Source organism: Vulpes vulpes, chromosome 2, assembly GCF_048418805.1.
Source record: "Vulpes vulpes isolate BD-2025 chromosome 2, VulVul3, whole genome shotgun sequence".
Lineage (NCBI taxonomy): Eukaryota > Metazoa > Chordata > Mammalia > Carnivora > Canidae > Vulpes > Vulpes vulpes.
Window position 1 is genome coordinate 164,193,542 of NC_132781.1, and position 13,417 is coordinate 164,206,958.

The following is a 13,417-nucleotide window of genomic DNA, read 5'->3' on the forward strand; positions in this document are numbered from 1 at the left end:
TTGACAGAAACAGGTGTGGTTTATTCACACACGCGGGCTGCTGAGCCACATCCAGAGTGCACGTACCACGGATTATCTATTCACCCGCCTGACGGTGAAGCTGCCCCCGCTCGGTGTCCCTGGGTGCCAAGTGCAGGTCCCTCCCCACAGGACCCTTGCGGGGCTCCTGCCTCCTGACAGAGACTCCTGAGGTCTGTTCCCTGAGAGCAGGCTCCAGGTTCAGCCCCGCAGCCCTGGCTCAGCAGCAGCAGGTCCTGAGCGCCCTCGGATGGATGGACACGGGGCGTGGGGGGTGCGTGCCGGGGACAAGTGGGCCGGCCTGGGAGAGCGCAGGCACTTGGTCCAGTCGACACAGGGTAGGAGCCTGGCTGTGGGATGCTCGGGGCTTCTGGGTGCTGGTCCCCGTCCCCCTGACGGCAAGACCCAGGGTCTGCCCAGAAGAGGTCACCCCCCGCCTACGGACCCCACAGCACCCCAGGATCAAGGAGCAGCCCACCAACTGTGCCGCCACTTCGGGAGCTTTCCAAGGGCCGGACACTGCACGCTTCCCCTGCATCACCACCCCGGCAGCATTATTAGCTTCTTTCCAGAAGACACTGAGGTCAGAGGCGTCAAGTCGCTCGAGATTCAAGCCGGTACCCGAGCCCTCTGACTCAGACACATGGAGGCCGCTGGCACCACGCAGCGCCCTCCACTGCTGGGCCTTCGCTGGGCCAATGCGGGGTGCAGGGTGGGCCCGGCTGCCCGTGAGGCCACGTCCTCCCACAGCAGACAGGGCAGCTGAGCCCCGGTTCCCTGTGGACTCAAAGGGGAAATCGCAGGCAGGTCCAGGCACGGCCCGGCTGGGGGTTACAGGCTCAAAGTGCACGTAGCCACGTGCCCCGACGCCAACACCGGGCTTCAGGAAGGGCCGCCCGAGGCTGTGGTGGGTCCCAGGTGCCATCCCCAAGCCCAAGAACCCCATGCCGCAAGCCACCAGGCAGCGAGCCGGGCTGCTCCAGGGCTGAGTGCAACCCGCAGGCAGCTCAGAGGCCAAGAGCCGCGGGCAGAGCCTGGCTCGGGCAAGACTGGGACGGGGCTGCACGGGGCAGCTGTGGGAGGCGACGAGACCCCAGGTTCCCGGCCCTGGCCCAGCGAAGGGAGAGGCGGCTGCAGGGAGCCTGGGACGGGTGAGCACTCAGGGCACCTGATGGGGGTTGGGGACAGGGGAACGTAGTCCAAGACAGGGGCGTGGGGTCAGGAGTGTCTCTGGGATGCCACCCGCGGCGCAAGGGGGGTGATGCCGCTGGGCCATCTCCGGGCTCCACCACCCTCGCCCCTGCGCTGCGGCCAAAGCCGGCTGGCCTCAATACCCTTGCGGGGAGTGGCCCCTGCCCTCTGAGCCTACAAAGGGGTCCGCAGGCACCTCTGGTGACTCAATCGTCTGGTAGTCACTGCGCTCCTGTGACGGCCCAAGGAAACCTGGGGGGTCACAGGGGAAGGAGAAAGATGAAGGGTGAGGACTCGGGACATTCTACTGAGCCCCAACCAAGATCCACCCCCGACCAGGAGGGCACTGAGACGCCGAGGGGATGACAGTCCCCAGCTTTTGGCCGGTGCGCTAGTCTTCCTGTAACCCTACAGAGTAGGTGTTCTTTTTATCTATCATCTATCTATCATCTATCTATCTATCTATCTATCTATTTTATTTTATTTATTTTTCGAGCGGGTGCTCTTAACAGATGGGGAACCTGAGGCTCCAAGAGAGAACCTGACTGGCCCCGAGCGCAGAGCCTGAAGCTGAGGGCATTATGCCAGGGTGGCGTGAGCCCGCAGCCAGTGCCCTGGCCACCCTGCACTGGCCTTCCCGGAGCAGCCCGCGCTCAGCGCTCTCTGCCCTGGGCCCGCAGGGTCCTCCCCGCACAGTGGACACCACATGACTGTGCAGAAGGCCCAGAGCTGGCACTCGCAGAGCCCAGGGTGCCGGGGGGGGGGACTCCGTGTGCCCATGCTCTTCGCTCCCATCCTGCCCTGCACACCGTCCTGTGACCCAGCACAAGTCCCAGGGGCTCTGGGCGCCCACTCCCTCATCTGTCCCATGGCAAGAATGTTCCTGGCCGTCCCCAGCTGCAGGCCAGGCCAGGGCAATGCTGAGGCCACAGGCCGCTGCTGCCCAGATCCAGCTGCTCCTGTGGGCAGGTCGTGGGCCCATCAGGCCTCTCTCGTTGGGAGGGGACAGTGGAAGGCCACCGCCTACCCTCTCCCCGCCTCTGAGAGAAGGGACAGGAGAAGCACGGGAGGGAGAAGAGGAAAATGGGCTAGCCACCACGAGGAGGGGGGTGGGGGCAGCGGCGGGCCAGGGGATGTGGCCGGGACGCCCCCAGACAAAGCGCCTGTGGTTCCGTGCCCGCCGGCCGAGGCTCCGTGGCCCAGGCCAGCAGCTCCCGTCCCTTGGCCGCGGAGCCCGCGTGCTGCTAGGGGGGCTCTAGGCCCGGCGCCCCGCAGGAACCTACCCGCCTCGGGCTGCAGGCTGCCCCGTGGCATCCGAGCTCCGGTTGACACGGGGTCTGGGCGCGCCCCCAGCTCTGCCCGCAGCCTGTGCGCTGCGACACAGGAGCCTGCATTCCCGCCCCCCGGCACTCAGGGGCCCCGCTCCCCGGCCCCACCCTCGGACCCCTGACCCCGGGGCCAGGCCCGCTCGCTGGGGCAGGGGCTGCGGGTCAGGCGGGACAGAGGGGCCGGGGGTGGCGGCCTCACCCGTATACAGCAGGCGCTCACCGCCGCGCTCCCGGTACATGTGGTAGACGAAGCAGCAGGACAGGGGCTTGAGCAGCAGGCTGAGGATGGCCATGCCCGCGCCGAAGCGCTGCGTGTCCGAGAAGCCCGTCCGCTGGTAGAAGATGCTGAGGTGGACGATGTCCAGGAAGACGGTGGCCGCCAAGCCGCCCAGAAACTGCAAGACAGAGGCACGCGGGCCTGTGCCATCCGCTGCCACGCGCGCCAGCCCGGGCGCTCCGTCCGCGCTCCCGTGTCCCCGGGCTGTGCTGGACGGCAGGTCGGGCCGCGGGCAGGAGCCGCGGGTGAGACGCCCGACCGAGGGCGACACCGTCGAGCGCAGGGTGGACCCGGGTCTGGACCTAGCCCGTCACCACTCCTGCTCTTCCCTGTCCCTGAGGCCAGGATGGGGCACAAGACTCGGTTCCAGAACCTTTGGGATAGAAGGTCCCTCGGGTTCCCCAGTCTGTCTCCGCCGTGGGGAGCTCCGTCCTCTGCAGTCACCCTGACGGGCCCTTGGGGCACAGCAGGGCTGGGGAAGCGCCCCCGGGACAGAGTTCAGCACGGCTGCATCTGCTCTGACCTCATGACGGAGACGAGCTCCCCGTTGGTGGGGCTCCCAGCCGCACCGCTCCCTGGAGAGGCGGGTTACTGGGCACGTGCTCCAGCGCCCCCGAGGAGCGGGACGCTGGGGCCCCTGGGGGACCCCACCCATGCTTCTGTTGGGGTGGCCACGAGGGACTCCGGGCTCTCGGAGCCAGGCAGGCCGGGTGAGACACCTGGGAATGGGGGGCGGGTGGGGGCGTCAGGATTGGGATGGGATGGGTGGGATGGGATGGGATGGGGGGCTGTGGCCCCCCAGGCCAGTCACCTCCCGCTTCCCCCGCCTCACCAGACTTATGGCATCGATGGAGTCCCGCTGAGCCACGGCCCACACGCCCACGGCCAGGACGGTGAAGTTGGCCCAGGGATAGGGCCCCGAGAACGTGATGCAGCCCCTGTGGGAAGAGGCCCCGTCAGGTGCCCACCCTGCAGGTGCCCCCCCTTCCCGAGGCCACTGCGCCGGGGTCCCCGGCCCCTGTGAAGAGGCTGGGGTGCTCGCTCTCCTCCCGCCCAGCTGGGCGCTGGAACCGGCAACAAACCCCGTCACCCTCACTTCCCAAAGGGACCCCGCTCTGGCCCCCGCTGGCCGCATGGTCCCCCCCCCCCAGGACCCATCACCGGGGGCCTGGCCCCGTGGGCCCCGGACGCCCACTCCTGCCCTCTGGCCCTTCCCTCAACAGAGGCGACTAACGTCACCGGGTGCCGCCCCTCGTCTGCTGAGTCTCCCACAGCTTCCTGCCCACGTGCCATGAAACACAGACCCGCCCCGTGGCCCGAGGAGCCCCGTGACCCGAGGGGCCCCGTGACTCGCCGCCGGCCGCCTGCGTGCGCCGCCCTGAACGCGGGGCCTGCTGTGCCGCTTGAGGCTGGGCCCCGCGTGGACGCCGGGCCCTCGCCCTGACCGCCCGGTGTGACGCGCCCCTCGGCTCTTCCTCACTCGGTGCCGCCCCGTGTGGTTCCCGGGGTGTCGTCACCCACTACCTCTGTGGTCGTCAACCCAGTGAAAATAGTTAACACGGAGCCCCCGGGGGCGCCTGGCCCGTTTAGCCACTTTACGTGAACTCAGGGATGCGCGTTTATGGTAACGACCCTAGAAAGGAGGCGCGAGCAGCGCCCTGGCTCTGAACATGAGGAACCCAGGGCCCGGGCGGCTCGGCTGGGGAAGCATCTGCTTTGGGCTCAGGTCACGATCCCGGGGTCCTGGGAACGAGCCCCAGGCCAGGCCCCCTGCGGGGCACGGAGCCTGCTTCTCCCTCTCCCGCTCCCCCTGCTTGTGCTCGCTCTGGGTCAAATAAACAAAATGTTTAAAAAAAAAAATGAAGACGAGGAAGCTGGGCCACGGGGAGATGACGTGCCTCGGCCCAGGCCGCACAGCCCCCAGGCGTGGGCTCAGGGGCCGGGACGGGGCTCGGGGCCGCTGCAGAGGCCGCTCCAGTTCAGAGCAGAAGGTGAGCGGCGCCGCAGCCTTAGAAGTCACCTGACTTCCTGCTCCTCAGAAGCGAGTGCGGCCCCGACCACAACCCGGAACCCCGGGACTCCTGACCCTGCTTCCCGAGGTCATCCGCCGTGACCGTGTGCGACACTCGCAGCCGCCCCACACGGGCAGCGTACTTGGGGGGCTGCCAGAGGCGCGGGAGCTCAACGGTTCCCAGCGCTGGCTGGACAGGGAGGTCGCCCCGGCAGCCCCACGGCGATCGTGGAGTCGCCCGCCACCCTCGGGCCCCCCTTGGCGGCAGGCCCCGGGGGCTGGATGGCACGACACGCCTCCCCCCCCAGCCCCATAGGCAGGGGTGTGCCGTCCTTACAGATGGAAACCGAGGCCCCAGGGGGCGGGACACTCGGTAAGGTCACCGGCTGCACCCCGGCTGCGCCAGGCCCTGCTCAGATGCGTGTGAATCCTGAGTCGGCCGTCTCTGGGCAGGACTTCGATATGGGAAAAGGGGTCCAGCCCTGCGCCTCGGGTCGTGAGCATCTCCTTGAGTCACCCACAGGTGCTCGGCCCGGTGGCTGCTCCCAGACACCCTCAGTAAGCCATCGTGCCTATTAGTGTCTGAAGCTGTGCGTTCACCGCCCGGTGACCTCACACGGGTCAGTTATGCCCTCGTCTTACGGGTGAGAGAACGACGCAGGGAGTCCCAGTGACTGACCCGAGGTCACAGACACGAGGAGCTCTAGCCGCCCCCCACCCCCAGCTGCCTCGGGGAGTCCAGCTGCCCACGAGACCAGCCCCCTGGCTTTAGCACCTCACGCCCTCCAGACACGAAGGCCTGGGGAGGAACCAGAGTCAGCCAAGCCCCAAAGGGCAGTGCCTGGAGGAGGGTCTGAGCCGTGGGGACTGCCCTGGGCCGGCCACCTCCCTGAGGATGACGGCTTGAAGCCTCGATGGAGGGTGGGGGGGGGGTGGCAGGGATGGCAAAGGCCTCTGGAAGTCGCCTGCCCCACAGACAGTCTTGGAACACGGGGCGCTTGCTGATGACGTTCTTGACAGAGGGGCTGTTTAGTCTTAGACCTGGCCGGGAGACACGCGGGTAAGACCAGGGGACGCGTGGACAGGATCCCGGGAGATACGTGACCCAGGACCGGGCACCTGCGGAGTCACTCACCAGACCGTCAGCAGCCAGTGAACCAGCAGGATCATCTGTGGGAAGGAAGGAGAGAACTGTGAGTGAGACGCCCCCCGGGGCGGGGGGGCTTGTGGAGCCAGGAAACACAGGAAGCCCCTGCCTAGGACCTAACAAGCTTTGCAAACACCTGTTGAAATACAAAAACCCACCAGCCACACTGAGCGAACCAGGCTCAGGTGAAGGACGAGTGAGGCCAGGCCTGGGCTGCCGCGTCCCCTGGGGCAGCAGACGCCCACAGCCCCACCTGCTCCCAGAGGCGGGGGCTCCTCGGGGGCACCTGCCAATCGGCTCTGGCATCAGTGGATGCCTGGACTAGGAATGGCTGGGGGGGGGCGTGGGACTCCATCCACCGAGGCTGCTTTCTTGGCACAGCAGAGCTGGGGTACGGTGGGGGGGGGCCACCTGCGTGCAAGGAGCAGGAGAGCACCGGGGGGGCCGGGGGAAGAGCCAGGGGAGGGCGGCGGGGGGCCCGGGAGGAGCAGGCCTTGGGGCCTCAGCGGAGCATGGATTTTATCTGAAGTGCATGGAGGGAAGCCACAGAGGGCTTTGTGCAAGGAAGTAACTTGCTGCGGTTTAAGGAAACAAAACACAACCCCCCACCCCCGCTTTTTTCTAGATTTCTGCGCTATCCCATCCCTTTCACCGTCCCGGATGTGTTTAAAATAACAGCCCTCTTCGTGGAACTTGTCTCCACTGCTGGTGACGGCAAGGGCCCGGCTTGGAAGTGGAGGAGGCGGCGCAGATGCCATGGGGAGGGCAGGGTGCTGCCGGCGGCGGGCGGAGCTTCAGGAGGAGGGCGCTGGGTGCCAAGGGACAAGCAGGGCCCAGCCTGGCAAAGGGGAGGGGCAAGGTGTGCGAGAGCCACAGGTGGAAACACAGATGGGGAGGCAGGAGCCAGAGCCCGGGCGGGGGGCGGGGGGCAGAGAGCAGACCTGGACCAGCAGGGGGCCAGGGCCCCCCTGACCCCCACGGGGGCTTCCCCGGGGTCCCTGTGGTAGAGGGGGGCCTTGGAGGAGTCACTCAGGGGATTGGGGGGTCGGGCTGGGGGGGACGCCGAGAGCCCGGGGGAGGGCACATAGGGCGAGGCCGTGCAGGGAACAGCCCAGGCTTCCGAACCCCACAAAGGGCAGAAGGGCACCTGCTGGAAGGAGTCGTGGCCGCGGAGGGAAGAGCCCTGCGAGAAGAGCCCCGCTTGCTGCGCACCCCGCGGCACCCAGCCCGCACGCGAGCCTTTGGAACAGACGCCACGATCGCGCCCCTCCTACAGAGGGGAAAACCAGACTCAGGAAGCTGAGGCTGCCCCGGGCTCCCCGGACGGCGGGCGGTGGGCCTAGGGGTTGGCGGCGAGTGTGACCCAGGCTCCCAGGGTCCAGGCTCCAGGGGAGCTGCCTGAGCCGGTGGCGACCAGGGCCCAGCACCCGCCTCTGGGGAAGCCGCTCTGTCCACCCGGGGGGCCGGGCTGGAGCTCTGGGCGCGTCCTGAGGGCCGCACACCCTCCATCCTGTGCGGGGAGCGGAGGAGCCGTGTGCAGGGGAGAAGGCCGAGGCCCCTGACCGCCAAGCCTCTGGGGGCCCAGTGCACTCCTCGCATTACAAAATGGGGACACCGAGGCACAGGAGGCTGAGGTGCTAGGGTGTCCTTTCGCAGAGGCTTACGAGACGTGACCAAATGGGGCTACGTGTCTCAGACATCTAGACTGTCGGCCGGTGCCCCTGGCATCTGCTTGGCACCCGCCTGGGGACCCAGCGGCGAGTGGGGCATACGTGGGGCTGGGCGGCCCTCCCAGAACCTCATGTGGCGGGAGACACCTGCTGAGCAGATCATCACCACAGAGTGAGGGGTCCAACGAGACCACCTTTTTTTTTCTTAAAGATTTTATTTATTTATCCATGACAGACACAGAGAGATGCAGAGAGAGAGGCAGAGACACAGGCAGAGGGAGAAGCAGGCTCCGTGCAGGGAGCCCGATGTGGGACCCGATCCCGGGTCTCCAGGATCACACCCTGGGCTGAAGGCAGTGCTAAGCCACCCGGGCTGCCCCAGTGAGACCGTCTTTCCGAGGGAGATTCTAGTAAAGGAAGAGGAGCCTCCTGTACAAGGGGGGGGCAGGGGGGTTACGAGGCCGGTGAGCGAGGTGGGCGTCAAGAAGAGATTTCACGGGGCACCTGGGGGCTCAGCTGATTAAGGGGTCGGGTCACGATCCCAGGGTCCTGGCCGGAGCCCGTGTCAGCTCCCAGGTCACGGGCGTCTGCGCCTCCCTCTCCCTCTGCCTGTGCTCTCTCCCTTTCCATCAAATAAATAAAATCTTAAAAAAAAAAAAAAAAAGGAGAGCATTTTAAGCAGAAGGGGCAGCACCTGCAAAGGCTCTGTGGCAGAAGGCAGCACGGAACATTCTGGAAACTGGAAAGATGCCAAGGTGGCTGGACAGGAGACCGTGGAGGGCACACAGGAAGCGGGGGTGGGGGGCTGGGGCTTGTGGGGAAGAGTTCTGATCTTTATCTCAAGAGCCAACCACTGCCCCCCCCCCCCCCCAGTCTTGACAGGAAACCCTGCCCACAGAGGGGAGCCTGCCTCAAGGCCACACGTGACCGGCCGCAGTGGTTCTGGCGTCCGCCTTTCCCACTAAGAGCAGACCCCGGGGAAGGAAGCACAGGGCAGGGGCTCCTATCACCACCTTCCGCCTAAGACTCAACACCTGAGCCTCCCCCCTCGTTGGCCTTCATTCCAGAACCGTCTCCATCTCCAGGCGCTCTGGCTCCCACCTCCAGACCGCGCACACGGCGGGGCTCCAGCATGGGGCGCTTCTGGGCCCCAGGGCGCCTGCGTGATGAAGGGAGGGTGAAGGGCTGAGACCCGCAAGCCCGCGGGGACGCGAGCTGCCGGGGGCAATCGCGGTGTCACCTGTGAGACAAAGACTTTGCCAAGAGCTAGAAAGACCTGGAATACGCAGTGGGCCCCTGCCCGAAGCCCAAACCTCTGCCGTCTGTCTCGGGGAGAGAGCGACCCGGAACGGGGCCGCTGGGTGCCCTCCACGTGACATCACTTTCATTTTATAGTTAAGAAACTTGGCAGCTTTGGATCGTGTCTCAGCCCCCGGGAGAAGAAAGCCCCAGAACACTACGCCTCCTCTCCCAGGGTGTCCCCATCTTTGTAAGGGGAGGGAGGGCACAGCCATGCAGGCCCGCAGAGGCCCGACGTCCAGGAGAGCTCCCAGCAGAAACCGAGCAACGTGGGCCGGCCCCTCCCGACCCACGAGGGTCCCCCGACTCGTCTCAGCACAGAGAGCCACGTGCCGGCTGCTGGGGAGGTTTCTGGTAACCGGGGGGACACCAGGGATCCCCAGGTACCCCCTGAGACCGGGGGAGGGAGGCACTGGGCTCTGACAACGCGCCCGGGCAAGAGCAGAGCTGGGGGCTCAGGACTCTTCACACAGTGCTCGGCCCGGGGACTGCCCGGCTGTTCCCCAAGAGACCGGGGGCGGGGGGAGCCAGGGCAGCTGGGGTCGTGGGGTGCTGCCCTGGACGCCTGGGGTCTGGTCCGGAGGCCGCGGCTCTGGGTGTCTGTGCACTGGGTTCGTTCTCTGTGCAACAGAGGCCACCCTGTCCCCCCCATGTCCCAGTGCGGTGCCTCCCGCGCACAGACATGGTCCCGCAGGCACCGCGCATCCACGCACCGACCACGGGTCCCCACATGGCTCAGGCTTCCTGCACCAGCACTAATGACGTAGCTCCCGCCCCTGACCAGGACCGCTGCGTCTGCACTGCCCCGAACACGCATGTGTGTGCGTGTATGTGTGTGCACGTGCATGTGCGTGCGTGTGTGTGTGTGCGTGCGCGCCCACCGACGCTCTTAGCCCCGAGGCAGCGGGACATCCCACGGCCCACACCCCAACGCTCAGATACACGGCGCTCGGTGCAGGCGTCCGACGGCTCTCGGGTCTAATAAAAACGCCAACGCCCCCCCCCTCGTGGAGCGCGGGATCCTCCTCTTGTCACCCTAGGACGGAGCGTCTATTCTGATCCTCTTCTTACGGGGAGCAAATGGACACTCCGGAGGTCGAGGCCTGACTCACACAGCCGGTGAGCCGCAGGTGTGCCCACGCGCAGGGCCTGGAAGAGCAAGGGAAGGGCGGCGCGCACAGGAGGCTGAGCCAGAGGGCAGGCCGAGGGCAGGCCCGGGGCCCAGGGCAGGACCCAGCCCCGCCCTTGCCACAGAGGGCCCCGGGCTGACCGGCGCGGGAGGGGCACACTTCCTAGGCAACCTGTTTGCATTAGTCCTGCGTAAACGTCCAGCAGCCTGCGGAGGGGGTGGCAAGCCCCCCAGGGTGGCCGGGCTGAGAGGCCCACGGCAGCACCCCCCCCCACCCGCGGCGGCAGTCAGGTGGGGCTTCCCAGCCTGGCCCCGGGGGGCAGGAGCCGGGACCCTGAGCAACTCGCCGAGCCCTCGAACTGCTGTTTGCTCTTCCAAAAAGTAGGGCCCATCGTGCCCGTGTCGTGGGGTTGTTCTGTGGAGCCTGGGGCCCAGGGCGGTGGAGGGGGGCGTCAAACACAGGACACAGAGGGCACCTGGGGGGCTCAGCGGTGCAGCGTCTGCCTTCGGCCCAGTGCGTGACCCCGGGGACCCTGGATCGAATCTCACATCGGGCTCCCTGCAGGTGGCCTGCTTCTCCCTCTGCCTCTGCCTCTCTCATGAACAAATAAATAAAATCTTTAAAAAAACAAAAAACCACACAACAATAGCCTGCCAGGTGGTCAGCCCCGTGCACGGCCCTGCTCCCTACTACCGTCAGGAAGTCGGCTCCCGAAGTCCTTAAGCCCGCAGGCTACCCTACAGCCTGGACCTTCCTCCCACCCGCCTTTTCTGGAAAGATCTCCCAGACCGAAGCCTATTCCTTTCTAAGCCTGTCACAATGTCACGTCTCCGGCTCAGGACCTGCCTCACGGATGGGCCTCGGTTAGGGACGGCCCTTTGTGTGAAGGGCCTGGGGCAGCTGTTGCTTTCGCCGGCACCACACTGGCCACTCTGGCTGGGCTGGGCACGACAGGCATTCAACCAGTTGCCAGACAATGGAGCGGGTGCAGGCCCACAGGGGCGCATTTCCCCAGTCCCCGAGGGGACCTGACTTCAGAACATCCCACTGAAGTGCCTACGAGCAAGGAGTCAACAGCCACCCCCCAGGATGCCCAGATTTAACGACACAAACACAGAACGCTCAGTTTCGAATGTTGGTTAATAAAGCCTCTGTTAGGGTGCCCCAGACCCTGCCTCGGATATACTTATGCCAAAAAATTATTCATTGTTGACCTGAAATTCGAATCCAACTGGACGTCCTGTATGACACCAGGGGCAACTCTGGCCCCTCGCGGTCTCTCAGCACTTATTTGTCTCTGCCTGGTACCAGCTAAGATCTTTGGAAACGTGGGGTCCTGTTGCCTAAGCCAAGGGAAGGGCCGCCCGTCTCACTCGGGGGCACAGAACGTCGGCACAGCCCAGACCTGTGGGTGTGCTTGGCCTGTCAGGCCCATAAAGTTGCTAAAAAAAAAAAAAAATTTTTTTTAAAGCCCCAAAGACAGCCCCCGTGGCTCAGAGGTTTAGTGCCGTGTACGGCCCAGGGCATGACCCTGGGGTCCCAGGATTGAGCCCCAAGTCGGGCTCCCTGCATGGAGCCTGCTCCTCCCTCTGCCTGTGTCTCTGCCTCTCTCTGCGTCTCTCATGAATAAATAAATAAAATCTAAAAAAAAAAAAAAAAAAAAAGCCCCAAAGAGACTAAACCCTCCCGATGGATGGAAGCCTTCAAGGCTGAAGTCAGCCCTAACTGGTGGCCAGGAAAGGACCTGGCCTTGAAGTCTGCCCCAGTGGGTTCAAAGCCTGACTCTGCCACTTAATCCCGGTGGGACCCTGGCAGGTTACTCATCTGACCCGAGCTGAAGTTCGCTCACCTGCCAGGCAGGTGACAGTATCAGCTTTCTCGGGAGGCGGCTGTGATCAAGTGAACAACCTGGCAAGCCACAGACGCTCCAGGAACGGGTTTCTGCAGCTCTGCCTCAGCGGGTGCTCCCCCGGCAACGGCTTTAGGCGAATCTCGCATCAGAGAAAAGGGCGTGGGCACGGCCCCTTCACTGCCTGGTGCCCCGCTGCCCCGACCCAGGTGAATATTGATACCCCTGCCCCTCGGATGCCCTCGGGGAACCTCCCCGGCTGGAAGCTTCTGATTAGAGAAAAATCTGCCCCTGGGGAGTCGTAACACAGATGCCCCCCCAGTACCCAAGCACGGGTCTCGTGTCCTTTCCTGGTCCCCCGTGTCTCCCTTTTCCATGCTGGACACCACGGGGGCTAAATGCTTTGTCACTGGTGAGTACGAGGGCGTCCCTGGGTATAGTGTCAGAGGGGGCGGCCCGACACCCCGAATGGCAGGTCTGGGCCGAGCTCCCCACCTTCCTGGGCCGCCGATGCTGCCCGGGAGCCGCCCGGAGCGGAGCCCGTGGGGCCAGGGGCGGCGACAGAAAGAAGAAGCCGCTGGCATCTGGAGGGGCGGAGGACAGGCCACAGGAAGTGAAGACACCCCAGGAAGCCTCGCAGTGTCCTCCTAGGGGCCCAGGGTCGAGGTCTGCTGCTTTTAAGTAACTTCTATCCGCTGTTCCGGTTCTTAGGAAATAAGGGCGCGGGAGCTGCAGGCGCTGGAGACCACGTGTCTGGGAACTGCGGGTTTTCTTAACCCGCGGACGCCGGCGAGGCGGGCGCCCCGGGCCTGCGGGCCGCGGGCGGGGTCGGGCGGGTCGCGGGTCCCCCAGGGCAGGCAGGTGTCCGCCCGGCCCGCGGGGCTCTCGGGGCCCCTCCCGGCCCCTGGTGCAGGCCCAGGGCGTGCAGGCCCAGGGGTCGGCGGGGTCAGCCGGGGGAGGGAACGCGCCGCCCCGCCCGGCCCCCGCGGGCCGCTCCCCGGAGCCCTCGGCCGCGGCGGCCGCCTCCCCTCGCAGCCGGGCCCAGCAGCCCTCGAGCCCACCGCTCGGGGCCCGCACCCCGCGCCCCGCACCCCGCGCCCCGCACCCCGCGCCCCGCACCCGGCCGGAGGACAGCGACGCCCCCGCCCTGCCCCGCCCCCGCCACCTTGAGGTTCACCGTGGGCAGCTCCATCCCGACGCCGGCCCAGGGCACCTGCGCGGCCGCCCCGGCGCTCCCGAGCTCCGGACTCCCGCGAACTAACTTGGCGGCCCCGCCCCTGCGCCCCGCTCGCCCCGCCCCTACGCCTCGCTCGCCCCGCCCCTACGCCTCGCTCGCCCCTCCCACCCTCCCTGCCCCGCTCGCCCCTCCCGCCCCTCCTGCCCGCTCGCCCCGCCCCTCCTGCCCGCTCGCCCCGCCCCTCCTGCCCCGCTCACTCCTCCCGCCCCTGCTGCACAGCTCGCCCCTCCCGCCCCTCCGTCCCGCTCGCCCCGCCCCTC

General features: G+C 66.4%; 1 protein-coding gene across 6 annotated transcripts; it reads right to left on the minus strand.

Annotated features, from left to right (window-relative positions):
• On the minus strand, nt 1–13,213 carry AGTRAP (angiotensin II receptor associated protein). Of its 6 annotated transcripts, XM_072751186.1 has the most exons (6): nt 12,416–12,499; nt 11,921–12,062; nt 5,961–5,995; nt 3,647–3,752; nt 2,737–2,932; nt 1–1,461 (listed from the first exon to the last, which is right to left on the minus strand). In XM_072751186.1, exons 3-6 carry the CDS (start codon nt 5,993–5,995, stop codon nt 1,346–1,348), a joined length of 453 nt encoding a protein of 150 aa, XP_072607287.1. In that variant the 5' UTR covers nt 11,921–12,062; nt 12,416–12,499; the 3' UTR covers nt 1–1,345. The 6 variants fall into 6 exon arrangements, with proteins under 6 accessions (XP_072607287.1, XP_072607283.1, XP_072607286.1 ...); XM_072751182.1 differs by lacking the exons at nt 11,921–12,062; nt 12,416–12,499 and adding an exon at nt 13,086–13,213; XM_072751185.1 differs by lacking the exons at nt 11,921–12,062; nt 12,416–12,499 and adding an exon at nt 13,086–13,204 and having other exon boundaries at nt 2,758–2,932.
• Nucleotides 13,214–13,417: the final 204 nt, after the last annotated feature.

Excerpts from the sequence above, each read along its gene's own strand:
- AGTRAP (XM_072751182.1), bottom strand. The coding sequence starts at position 13,112 with ATGGAGCTGCCCACGGTGAACCTCAAG. Across the intron at positions 2,933-3,646 it reads CCATCGATGCCATAAGTCTG|TTTCTGGGCGGCTTGGCGGC; the intron begins GTGAGGCGGGGG and ends TCTGTCTTGCAG. Across the intron at positions 1,462-2,736 it reads TGAGCGCCTGCTGTATACGG|GTTTCCTTGGGCCGTCACAG; the intron begins GTGAGGCCGCCA and ends GTGACCCCCCAG.